Genomic DNA, 14080 nt, shown 5'->3' with positions numbered 1-14080 from the left:
AAGTTACCTTTTACAAATATCATGACATACATAATTTATTTTATTCCAATCTATGTACTTAATATAATTTTTTTTGTTAGTTTTTCCTAAGACAAATATGAAAGATCTTCATACAGATTTGGCATTAAGCTGAGGCATTTTCAGCAGAGTCCAGAAAAAGAATGCATAGTGAGACTGAATGCTTACTCATCTCTAGGGATGCTTTTGCCAGAAAAGAACTGAGGCTTATTGTCAGGATAGTCTGGAGAATTTTCCTTACTTGATCTTTTCCAAAACTGTTTCAAAGAGCAACAGAGCTCCAGCTGAACTGCATCAGCACAGAACACCATCACAGACATTCATCAGATAATAGATTTTTTCCTGTTTCTTCCTTGCCATATAATTAGCTGGCGTAGTAAGATACATAACCAAACATGGATTGAGAGTTTAAATGGAACGAAGAGAAAGTGCTTCAAAACTTCATTTTACTGGATTTTTTTAATTGCATTTTAGAAACAAATCCAGTACAAATACCACTTACTTGTTTTTTTCTGACTAGGCAGTGTCCCGTAAATGTATTAGTGTTTTATAGCTCATTTTTAATCCAAATACATGTGATCCTCAATAAAGCCACCCCCACCCCACCCACCCCCACAGATGAAGGAGTATGGAGGTGACAAGGATTGCTGCCCCCTCCTTTTCTCAGGGAATGCTCCAGAACATTTGCTATGTCAGGAATTGAAGGTGAGATCCAAAAATGCACATAAAAACCCAGGCCCAGGTGCAACAGAGAATTTAAGCTGTTAGATTCTTACGGATTTCAACTTAAGGGACTAAATTGCAGATAGGATCCTTAATGTTTTATTGAGTCTGGGCTGTGAAGCAGTGTTCAGCTTGCTGAATTTCAAGGCAGCAATCTAAGCATCCATAGCCTCTGCTTCCTAGAGCGCCTACATTCCTCCCAGGAAATGTGTTTAGTTTTTTTAAGTCCTCCCCAGTGTGGACCGGGAGGCAGTATCATTGTAGCAGAGCTGAACATCTGGACACCTTGTTTATTTGCTAGAGCAATTGAAGGCACCCCTCTGGTCAAGTCTCCTGGCATGTAGTCTGCTGGGTTTCACGCTATGGGAAAAGACCTTGGCACCTAAGCTGTCCTTGTGTCTGTATTGCCCTTATGTCTGTGGGAATGTGTCTTCATGGTTCCTGTGAAGATAAGAGAAAAACCTGGCCAAGTAATGAAGTTCTGTGGGGAAAATATAAAGTAAACCAAATTAACCACTGTTTCCCCATGGATGACAGAAATCACCTGGTGCCTAGCAGCTATATTCTCAGAAGAGTCCATATAAATTGGATGTGCTCCACCCTCTATTAAATCAGACTTTCCCTATAGTTGCTGCCTCTGGCTGTTAAAGATTTAGGGTATCAGAAACAGCAGTTGAAGCCAGGGGATCCCAGGCACCTCTTTTTATTACTGGTCAGCGAGGTAAAAGAGAAGCAAACAATATCCTGGGAAATCAGAGGCGTGAAGAATGAGGCAAGAGTTGAAAACTCAGAAAAAGATAAACAGAAATGGAAACAGAATCCAGGAAAGGAGGTGAAGATTAAATAGAAGAAGAGAGAGAAAGACAAAAGCTGGGATCGGTCAGGAGCAAATGAAGTCTTCTATCATTCTCCTGTAAAGTAGATAGTGGTGTCATCCCCATTTTACACTGGAGGAAGGAAAACAGGGTAAAGACTGTCAAGATCACCCACAAACTTTAAATATTTGACTCGGCAATTCCTGGTCTGATTTTATGGGGCATTTAGCATTTTTAGACCAATATAACATACCAGTCACAGCTCTACAGCCTTCACTTGCAGCCGAGAGAGCCCTGAATTCTTGCAAATCTGGGTCCTGGTGTCTCTAGCTGAATGCGTGCAGTGTGAGAGTTGATGCTTCCTTGAAGATACTGATATGGGCTTGCCCCAGGTCAAATAAGGACCCTGTGACATAGACAGAGATAAAATCTAATTCAATATGCTCACATTCACATTCCTTAACTAGGAGATCACCCTTTCTATTACTTCAGTCCCTGGCTGTGTCCACCAAACACCTCCTGGAACAAACGAGGTTGCAGGAATCATACAGACAGCAGCCTCCTTTACCGCAGAAATCTGATGACCAGAGTACCACTGATTCTTTGAAATGAGTGCAACAGAGACATTTTAGAAAAAAGATTATGTGCTAGTATGTCAAAAGATAGGCAACAGATAGTAACAACGTATTCTCAAAAGGGACTGAGTTATTGGGATGCCTATCATTGAATGCTTCTTTTTTTAGAACTCTTTTTTTTTTCAGTACTCTGTTTTGCAGCCTGATGTTCTTTTGATATGGGAGGATTGACTGTTTTTGAAGTGATGTTGTATAGATTCACATTCTATAGCATTAATACATGGTAAGATTTTCTGATGCTTAAACTCTGAAATGAATATATTTGTCATTTGTCATATTTGAAAGTGATTCTTTGGTCATAACAAGCTGTACCTGCTGCTGAAAGCTAGTGAAATAGAGCCAGGAGGAAACTTCTGTTTAGAAAGTATCAAAGGTCATAAACTTCCTTTTCAGAATGGCAGAAAGATGCGAAGACGAGAAGTCCAAGCAGGTCTGTTGTCACATAAATAAAAGTACTTGAGAAGTTTTATTTTGGCAGAAAATTATGAGATCCAAAAAGCTTATTAAGAGATTTTGGAATTGTGGTGGTTTGTATATTAGTAATAAATCTGTAACTCTGGTAACCATTCCAATGACCAGATACATAGTATGTATCTCAAAGCCATTTTTTTTTCCCCCACAAGTACCACACATACCACGTGTTAAGTTATTTGTCAGGCTTCTGTTGTGGCTGCTAGAAGTTTATTGTTAATATCTACTCCATAAATTTTGAGCTTTGTCTAGCCCAATAAGGAGCACATCAATCTCTAATTGTTGAGCAAAATAATCTTTTTTCAAACAACGTTCTCTGAGAAATAATTCACCTACATATTACAGAAATAACATACAAGCAATGCTCCAGTGGAAAGAGGACATCAAGGATATGTCTTAATTCCAAAATACTGATCTGGAGAAAAGTAGTTCAGCGATGAATTTAGCAGAATGGGCCCACTATTTTTTTCCTTTCTTACTGTCTCAGTCTCTTACATTTTACTACTATTAGAGACATAAAATACAAAGATTAAAAATAGACTCAGAAAGGCATACTCTGCAGTATAGCTCAGCTGAGCTCCCAGATTACTGAATCTTGGAGATGCATGACCTCATCAATGTATTGTTTTATTGTTCCTTAACATTAATAACTAAGCAAGCAAGATTCTTCATCAAGTTGTTTTCTAGTCATTCTTCTTTACTATTGGGCTGTGTAGGGATGTTCTTCATTCAATAAATTGAATGTCCTCTAGAACAGTTTGTATTTAAATTCCACTTATTTTCTAGTTTTGAATGTGGTAGGTTTTGTTTCATTGTCTTCTTGGGACCACCAAGTAATTAGTGTTTCTGAATACTCTATTGTATATTTTTATTTTGTTGATGTCTCCATTCTACATGTAATTTCATGTCCAAAACCATTCCACTAATGTAAACCAGACAGAAAATATCAAATTTCCTACTTTTTAAAGGAATAAATACCTAGTACTGTTTGTTAAGAGTGTGGGGGTTTTGCAGTCTTCTAGGCTTAAGCTTCCATTTTTGTCTTAACTGTCAACCCTTAATTTGAAATATCTACATGACTTCAGTTTAATTTTCTACACCATTTTTTTAATAGTTGTGACCACAAGTAAGTAAGATCAGCAGTTCATAACATTTTACTTACTTTTTTTCAGTGCCCCATATGTGCAGTACAGTTGAGCACCACTGTGATCACTTCTGCATAAACACCCCTGGCTCCTACCTATGCCGATGTAAACAAGGATACATTCTGAATGCTGACCAGAAGACTTGCAGCAGTATGTTATCTTTCTTAACTTTTCTCTTGCATGCTCCCAAAAAGTGCTTAACATCACAGACCCTTTTTGTTGGGCTCATAATGTAGGACTAAACTCAGTATATAATTAATGGTAATCATCAGAAAGGGTCTGAAAAGGTGAAGTCGTAATTCTTTTTCCTGTTTTGTGTAAATGAAGTTCTTACAAACCTTTCTGAAATACATCAAGCTCATTTTTGTACACAGCTCTGCAGAGGTACACTGTAGCTACATAAAATTACATTTTAATTTTACTGGTGTAATAAGTTCAGCAATGAAGCAGCTATCAAAGAAAGAACTGTTTTATCATCTCACATGAAGTGAATCCAACTACTTTAGTAACTTGTCTAGACTGCAACCAGTACTAGATAGTACAAAAAGGTGCAATAAACCCAGTATCAGTGAAATAACTTGCCATTCTGAAAAGCTTTCCCTAACTGCTGCTTGAAGTATAAGGGATTGCCATTGTTCAAAGAATAGTTTTGAAAGTCTTGCTTATGCTCTCATTTCCTCCTTTAAAAGGGTTGACCTTTTCGGTTTTAAGTAACTGGCTTTATTGTTTATAATAACAAACCATATTTCATTTTAATTGTGATCTTTCTAAGCAGTATTTCTTTTATCCATTTTAACGTGCTTCCTAGTAATTAACAGGAGACTACATTAGGTGTGTATGCCAAATTTATTCCCGCATCCAGCATTATTTTAAAGATATTATGTAATACTATTTTTAATTGCTTGTAGAAAATGTACTTGTTAAAAATGTAGTTTCTTATCCCATGACAGTGCATGGATTCAAGTGAAATTTGCCAAACTGATTTTAGCTGGAAGAAAAATTTTGGGAAACGTCTTTTCAAAAAGCTGGAGGAGACAGTCATGGTGAAGGCATAGGATGTACGCTTCACAGCTGATAATTTAGAATTAAGGTGAAGGATGCAGGCTCAAATCCTATCCTTGTGTCTAAACTCACATGTTCCACATCTCAGGAGAGTGCCGTAGAACAGTCAGGTAGCTCGGGACTAACGGGTTCTTACTCTCTCTTGCTTAGTGTTGTATTCTATATCAAAAACTTGATGACCACTGAAGCAGCAAGAGTATGTCAGTTATCGGAGGCAACCCTGCAGCTTGGGGATTAGAGCCCTTACATGTGCAGTGGGACACATGGTTTCAGTCAGAGCCTCAGTAAACAGGAATGGGAACAAAAGAATGTCAGTACCAGAGTGATATGGGCACTCTTGCTGCTGTGTTCAAATGCCTTCAGACTCTTTGGGCTACAGCAGGAAACCGCTTTTGAGCTCTTCACCTCCTATGCTGTTGAGCCATGGGATGAATTACTTTTAGGAATCTCTGTTTTCTAGTTCCTCTCACCAGCATCCTTCACCAGATGTAGACATTTGTCATATGCATGTATGTGAATTATGAGGGAATGTTTTGTGTTAAATGGAACAAACGCTATATTTGTGCTTTTGTTTCCTCAAGAAGATGGAAAAAAAATCAATCCAATCTGGAATATCTCCTAATTATTATTTGGTTTAGCAGCTGAGCTAAGACAAGAATAGTGACAAGAACAATTTTGCACACAGCCTATATTCTCTGCTTCCACATGTTTGCTATAGCTCTTCAGAAAGAGGTTGGTCAGAGTCCCAAATCATGGCTCCAAATACGTAATCAGATTTCAGTAATGTTCTCTAACCTATTCTTTTCATTGTGTCTCTCTTAAAATGCTTCTCATTTAAAACTTTTGTATCCTTTAAACTTTTCTTTTAAGTCTTCCTCATACTATTAATTTTCTTACAGATTTTTTTGGAAAGAATTCTTCTACTTTCAAGTTTCTGGAAAATTATGTGAAATTCAAAATTTATCTTTTTTTTTTTTTTTTTTAATTTCCTCTCAAACATTGTCCCCATCCTCACCCCAACATCAGTTTTGACAAATGAATTTTTTTATTCTGGGTCAATTAAAAATAAATCTTTCTTTATCATGTCATCTTCTTTTTTATTGTGTTACATTTCCATAATTTTTATCAGCCAGTAGTTCAGCTTTTATACACAAATTACAGATTAATTTCCAAGAAAGTCTTGGAATTGTGTGTAGCTTTCCTACTGCTGACCCATGCACAATTGCCCACAACATGTTCCCTCTTTACCGTTTTTTGAAGCCCATTGCTGCACTGCTTTACTTTTAGCTATGACTCAGTCTTACATTAGGTTTTCCTCACTTACCTGTTACTCAAGATTTGCTTGACTGTGTATTTGCTTTGATCATCAATCTAATGATACTAGATTGCAGTCTGCTAAATATGAAAGGGAGTCATTCAGTGTTAGTAACCTACTTCTAATGGACTTTTTTTCTACATCAGCAAACTATAAACTGATTTTAGCAATTAGCACTGGGAATCTAATATTGAGAGCCATCAAACTGGCCTTAAATGTGCTGGGATGGTGCAAATCATTGGTGAAAGAGGGAGATTGTATGGTAGCAGTCTAGATAAGGTCAGACCATTGTCTAAAAACTCCCCAGAGAAGTAACAGAATTCATGAGGAAAGGGGACCGAGCCTGGACAGCTTATTTCTGGAGGTAAGGGCAAATGTGGCAATAGAAAACCTCGCAGTCTGTGACCACTTTAATTACCTTCATTGGCCACTGATTGTCCACAAGTGCACAGAGACAACATGTTCCTCAATCTCTAAATAAAATAAATCTTCATCATTTTTATGTTTAGTGCAATACATGATCAACATGAACCACATGTGTTTATCTAAGGTTTGGATCTATTTGTCAGCTCTTCCATGAACAAATAGTTTCCTTACATATATATTGTAACACTTTCTAAATTAAACAATGCAGAAAAGATGAATGGTATGTATTTAAAATTATAGTGTCTCTTCATTCTGCTGTACCTAAAGTTATACTTTTTTTTTCATTCTTCTATTCCCTTTTTGTAATGTTGTGAGAGTACACTATATCAGTATTCAGCTCTTGTGAGCCCTTAATGAAATGGCTTCAGTCAGCAATGAATTGACAGCTTTGCCTCAGGCTGAAAAAGGGTGCCCTCAGGCTGAAAAAGGGTGCATTTCTCTTTTGAATATAGGTTTTTTCCTTGATATGTTTCATTATAATATAATTTCTAAAAAAATGATTTCCTTGCATTGAAGGAAGAAAATCTGCCATACTTGTGATTTGTTGCTTTCCACATGAAAAGAAAAAAATAAAAAAGCAACTTGGCTATCTTTGAGAACAAAACTAGGGAAAAAAGAATTCTTTCATTTAACTTGAAATATTCTTATATTTATTTCATTAAGATGGTTCTGCATGCATGAAAAAGATGCTCCTTTCACATACTCTGGTCTGACTTTTCTAGAGAGTAGTTGTGTCAGATAACGGCTATTTACTCATTTGTTTAACTTGATCTCTTCCTTTCTTCTCTAGAGTTGTTCAAATCTTACATTAATATATGTAAGCTGGAAATGTAGCTGAAACAAGCTGGAAAATTATCTATCTGTGGGTGTTTATACTGGAACAAGAGAGTTAAACAACTGTTTATGCTGTTCATCATGCCGTTTGATATGAAGCAGACAGCTATAAAAGAAAATTTTTATTTGTTTGGCTAGTTTCCTCAAACATGTTCCAAAAGCCTTTTTTGTAGCTCTAAATGATCATTATGTGTTGAGGAGTCTTTGGGCTTGATCCTGAGCACACAAAGTACTTTGCCTTCCAGAGATTTCACTTGGGAAACTTGGGGTTCTCAGAAAGCTCTAGCTATTGGAAAAAAAAGCGCAATGTGCTTCATTCGTCCAGGTGCTGAACTGACCTCATTTGTCATAATAATTTTTCTAATGAGGTCTTTTGCTTGGGAGGGCTAACTTGCTATGGTATTTTGCACAAAACTGAAAAATTATAAAACTCGGAAATGTAATATCCCCAATTCTTTTGGTGTTGTGTTTTCCTTTTCTTTCCCTTTCCAACCTTGTCATCATTTATCTGGGAGAGTTATGCAAAAAAGAAGAAAAAAAAGACACAAATAAACAGTTGTTGGGGTTTTTTTCGAAAAAAAACCCCAACCCTGAAGAATGCCCTTCAAACTTTTTATAGAAACATACAGTCAAGCAACTCTGCTAGGCACCATTGGCCAATCAACAGTCATTGCCTTCAGCTGAAGGAATGAGCTCCTCAGCTTTAAGTGATTGTTCCTGCTGGTATAAGACTTTCACTGTTTGACAGAACATTGGCATGATGCGTTTTAAAATTAGCTCATCTCTGAAGAGCTGTTCATAGCTTCCTTTTTTTTTTTTGCTTTTGATCTATAGTCTACCTGTGCATTATAGAAGGTCAAAGAATTTAATATTCGTGCAATTATGTTTTGTAGCTCAGGACCTTTGTGCTGTGGAGAAACACGCCTGTGAGCAGATTTGTGTGAACACACCTGGGTCTTACGTCTGTCAGTGTTATGAAGGGTATGAGCTTGACACAAATGGGAAGAATTGTGTTGGTAAGTATGAGTTTAGCAATTCATATTTATCTCTTCACACAAACCGAAGGGAAATTCAATATAAATTAATATCCAGTTTAGTCATAGGCAATGATGGGAAGCTGTCTTCTCCTATATGAGTGGTAGATAAGGAAGAATACATATTGGCATGTTCATAGGCCTTTACTGATAATGAATGGTGAGTTGGGAAAATTGTTCCACTTAATTTCACACAGAATATAACATCGCTGTTTTGAAACAACAGACCAGATGTTTTATTCTAGATCCATGTAGGTGGCCAGCAGTGTACTGGCATGATATATGTGGCCATTAAAAATAAACAAAGCCTGACAAACACAGTAGCTCCTCTTCAGACAGAAGTTATACTTGAAAGTGGACTATTTCTTGTCATTTCTCACTTGGTTTTATCGTCATGCCAGGGGAGATTTTAAACTCTTTTGGGGAAGGTGGCTTTAAGGGAAGTTTAGCCCCCCTTAAAAACCCATCCACTATGTGCCTTTGATTTTCGCTAAGGGCAGTAAAGAAGCAAACATCAGCTCTAAGAATTACAACTCAAAACAGTGAGTGTGGAAATGCAGTATAATGATTTTTTAACATCAAACATACTTCCCTCTCTGTTACCACCTAAGTATCTTATTCTTCTTTCCTGTTTATACAGAGTAAATACTTTCAGTATAATCTTTTTCACTAGCCTATTAGCCTTCTCGTAAATTTTTCATCCTATGGTACGTTTTGGGAAAATACTGCCTTCTGGTATCCACTACAAAAAACCCCTAGTGAGTCCTTGAAAAAAACCTGCCTTATTCGTTAGGTATTCTCTTCAGGCAAACAATTGCATGATTAATTTCAAATATATGCTGAAATCCCATGGAAGTGAATCCAAGTGAATTCCTGGCCCCAAATCTGCTACAGGCCACCATAATGCTTTTGTCCAACAGCTTACTCTAGTCATTTTAAACAGCTCTTGACATAATATAATTGTATCTTATTACCTTCACAGAGCTACGATAATCCTATTTTGAGATGCAAAATGCATGACGGATTATGGAACTGAACTTTCTGCATGTAGTTTCACATGGGACACACAAATGAGGTTTTGAGATTTTTTTAGACCTAATATAACATATGAAGTTTTGAGGAACATTCACTTGGTACTTTTCAGGAATGTTTTCCTTACTTCTAGCTTCATGATCTCAGTATAGGAGTGTTTAAATTTCTCAACACGATTTATCCTCAGCATAATTTGGCTATTAATATACCATTTTAAGAAACTTCTTTTTGAAGTTGAATTATTTTGAAAATTCAGCAAATAATGACTATTTAGTTAAAAATGCTTCTTAAATGTTCCAGCCGAAATTTCTACATCACACACTCTACAGAAGTTCATCCAATAACTTTAGCATTTATTCCTCAAGACCTTTACCTGTGTTAGGATAAAGCATATATTTCTTTGCTATTGATTTGACTATATCCTGAGACAGAAAATCTGTGACTTCTGTTGGTAGGTTCTTTCATCCCCAGTTCTTTTCTACCATATATTCTAAACAGAATATTAATGCATAATGTCATCAGCTGTGGTTAGTATTTTCTCTCTATTAAGTTAAAGGGTCCTTTACAGCCCAAGATATTTTAACTAGGAAGGTAGCTACCATAGCATCATAGGGATAAAAATAAATCTTGGTGAAATTCTTCCTATGTCAAACCTCATATTATCCTCTATAATAAATACAAAGTCTATTTTTCTTACCAAAAGCTTCAAAATATTTCTATGCCATTTATTAAATATCTTACAGTGGCACTTGTTTTTTGCCTGTTAATTTCTTTGCAAATTCTGGAGGGTGCTTTTTGGAGGTGTGATACATCTTTAATATTTTTTCTACCTCTTGACTCTCTTAGGCATGGAGAGATACAGGCCTATTATAAGCTCTATTGATGATTTTTGAAGCTTTCATGTTCTCAATTCTTTTCAGTTATTTTCAAAATTCAGTTCATGCAAGGGTTCACTGTTATCTTGCATTTTATAGTGTGTTTCCTGTCCACTTGGTTTCTATTCATTTATACCTAGTTTAGCAAAAAAAACATGAACTCATGCTATTCATACCCCTGCAATAGCTATATCAGTTGTGATTTTAAAGCACATTATTAGCACTTCTATCTTTCAATTTTCTTTTGATTTATTTGACCATTTAACTTTTTCATTTCTTACTGATGCACGTGAATGTTTCAGTGTATATTTATTATGTTTTACCCATGCAGAACTTAGCCTGTCTACATTTCCTGAACAGAAAAAGATTGGGTAGTTTGTGGGTTTGGTGGTAATTTGTCTGCAAATTCTATTAGCTCTCAGTCTCTAGAATTTGACTTTTCATATTTGAACAATTTGAGGTTTTTGAGGAATATGCTACTACCAAGAATGTACAGCTTCTGCAGATGTGATCACCAATGAATAATCGTCCTTGCTGGAAAATCTTGTAAGGGAGTACTGAATCAGGAGTGATAACTCTCAGTTTTCATTACTTTAAAGCTAATTAACCATTCCTTTACGTGAAGTATTTGTTATCAAATGAGCAGGATCAGAACAAAGATCTTGATGTACACATGTGCCAGAGAACACCGAGTACAACAGTTTTGCAAAAAGCAGTGACTTTATTAAGGTTACTCTGTCCTCTTAATTCAGAGAATGAAGAGGGAATTTCAGTAGGATATATACATCATGGTTCTCTCAAAGAACCAAAGGTTTCCCTCCAAGATGTGGTTTCCCTCTAAGATATCTAAGACTTCTAAAATTTTAACTCCAGAAAAAGTAAATGAGAAAGTGCAGAAAACTTATTTCACAGGCAGGTTTATCAAGTTCTCTTCCTTCTTTCTGATGGGCTAATGTCACTGGTTAAGGATCAAAGGCAATACTAATTGTTTTATTGACATGTGTCAGCTAGTTACATGAATGGCAATAATTAAATAAAATCTCACAACCAGCAGCTCACAATGTATCCATTCAAAGTGATCACTGAATGGCCAACCACTCTGTTTGCAACACACCGTTTATGAACAAATTTGTAGACTCAACAGTATTTGAAACTGTCTGCTCAATGATATGTACGGGTGGCAGAGCACTATCACTTCCCATTTTTAAACAGCTTTCCACATTAACTGCCCTCTTTTCACATGAACAAAATCCAGTCAAAGTTTGGTGGTAATGAGCTGTTCTTTGTCCATCATGCTGCTGGACACTCAGTCTCTCCACCTTCTTGGTGTTGCTGGACATGTTGTCCCCTCTTTCCTAGGCTGGTGCTAGACTGTCTCCATCCTGCTGCAGCTGTTGGGCTTTGGGACCTCTTCTCCTGGCAGTGGTTTGGCTGCTGGCACCTCTCTGCAGCCCTGGCACCACTAGATTTTTTTTTGGCTGCTTTCTAGGTTCTTATGAGTCTTCCATGAGTCTGCTCTACTCTTACCCCATCTTCAGTTTCATCTTCCTTATGCCTTTACTTATTGTCACCTTTTCTTCCTACCCTTTTCTTCTACTCTTCTCCTTAACTTACTTTGTTCTCCTAAGCCTGAATAACCCTATAAACAGCATAGGAGTAAAACAGCAATCCAAAAGAAAGGTGACCCATGCTGTCCACAGTTCAGAGAAGGCAATGTAAACACCCAGAGTGCAGAACTGGTAACTAGAAGTAAAAGATGGTTTTCATCATTTACCAACTAATACCAAGCAAGAAAAACAGGATGGAACGAACATAGGCAGATGACAGCTGAATCAATTGCTTGCTCACTAAAAAGGTCATTCATTTATCCTTTAGAAAAGTTTCTTATTGAGATAGCCATGGTCTAACATTAAAAACAGTGAGATCTCTAAGTGTTCACATTCTAGTGTATATCCATGACTCTACAGAAATATGAAAATAATAACACTAAAAAAATAGGAAAATATTATTCTGCTTTGATCTTATACAAACTGTGTATATTTTCTGCATACCAACCAAAGCATTACAGTATTTCAATTTAAAAAATATAGATGTATAATTTTTATCAGTCTTTTCAGGAAGATTTAACTTCATGGACAACTTACTACTGGTTGACTGGAATGCTGTTGACAAATTTCCCTTCTAAGCAAATACCACCAAAATGAAACATGAGGCTAAAAGTGAAATGAATTTATAGGTCAATTACTAGTGCCAGTCTACAAGGCTAAGATGGCCTGGAATTATGGCAGTTTGTATACAAAAAATATTGAAGAAAGGGAATTATACTTACTTCCATAACCAACTGTCAAGAGAATGTTCTCTCTTCTGAACTTTTTTAGTGGAAAGGTATTATTTAAATAGATATGCTCATTATTCTTACAGGCCAGCAGACCTACTTCTGTGAGTAAGAGGTCCCCAGAAGGCTGTAAATGGAAAAAAGCAAGCTGGAAAAATTATTTATTTCATTAGGTTTTTTTTCCTTTCTCTCCACAGTACATTAGCAGCTGCATAGACATAAGAAGGTACAGTTCCTCCCTGAAGAGTTTGTCATCTGAAAGTGCTTAGGGTCATAGTTGCTCAGATGTTTAATAACAAATCATTCTAAAACCTGTTTAGTTGTCTCTCAAGCAACACAGCTGGTGAAAGGGCTGGAAGGCATGCCCTGTGAGGAATGTCTAAGGACTCTGGATTTGTCTAGTTTGGAGAAAAGGAGGCTGCAGGACAACCTCATTGCTCTCCACAGCCTCCTGAGGAGGGGAGGTGGAGAGAGAGGTATTGATCTCCTCTCCTTGCTATCTAGTGATAGGATGTATGGGAACGGTTCAAAGCTGTGCCAAGGGAGGACTGAACTGGGCATTAGGAAGCATTTCTTTACTGAGAGGGTGGTCAAACACTGGAACAGGCTTCCTAGAGAGCTGGTTGATACCCCAAGCCTGTCAGTGTCTGAGGCATTTGGGCAATGCCCTTAACAACATGCTTTAACTTTGGGCCAGTGCTGAATTGGTCAAGCAGTTGGACTAAACAGTCATTTTAGGTCCCTTCCAACTGTAACCGCTTCGCTTCACTTCTCAGCTTTGTAATCATTAGTTGGGCAGTTACAGGTATTGTGATAGAAATGCATTTCATTAGGGTTTAAATGCAGAGGAGGAGTTGACTTTATGGAACTATCCATATGGGCTGTTTCCCAGGTATGATGCTAGATAGAAAAAAATTATATATTCTTTGACCTACTTATTTCTTAATGTGTCTTGTAAAACACTTGAAAATGTGCATGTGGTTGGAATTAAGAGGAAAGCTGACTAATTATATGACACATCATATCCTTGAAATATATATTCAGTAAATAAGTTTTTATATGAAGCTATTCAGCCTGGAACAGGAAGGTGCTTGCCAGGAAAATGGTCTCACATAGTAGCCAGCAAGTAGTCTAATTTGACGTGATTCAACACAAATATTCTGAAGGGTTAAAAGAAGCTCTTTCAAAGTAAAAAAATGGCTTGTCCACTTTTCTGACTAGATGTTCTGCAGAAAGAATCAGGTGAAATTGCCTAATGTGGACCTGACAGCTCTTTGGTGACAGAACACCTGATTTGTGACTTATCTTTAATTTTTTCTAAGACTTTGTGAAGAAGTAGCTTAACCTGGAAATAAATAAT

General features: G+C 36.8%; 1 protein-coding gene across 6 annotated transcripts in view; it reads left to right on the top strand.

The window, feature by feature from the left end:
* The window catches only part of MATN2 (matrilin 2), a 76119-nt gene that overhangs the window by 24654 nt on the left and 37385 nt on the right, over nt 1-14080 (top strand). For all 6 annotated transcript variants that reach the window (XM_055799574.1, XM_055799577.1, XM_055799573.1 and 3 more), the window contains exons 4-5: nt 3835-3957; nt 8338-8460. In XM_055799574.1, the coding sequence (XP_055655549.1) occupies nt 3835-3957; nt 8338-8460 (246 nt within the window). The remainder of the gene's footprint in view (nt 1-3834; nt 3958-8337; nt 8461-14080) is intronic.

The sequence above is a fragment of the Falco peregrinus genome, chromosome 3 (assembly GCF_023634155.1).
Source record: "Falco peregrinus isolate bFalPer1 chromosome 3, bFalPer1.pri, whole genome shotgun sequence".
Taxonomy (NCBI): Eukaryota; Metazoa; Chordata; class Aves; order Falconiformes; family Falconidae; genus Falco; species Falco peregrinus.
This window is presented reverse-complemented; position numbering and strand designations above follow the sequence as displayed.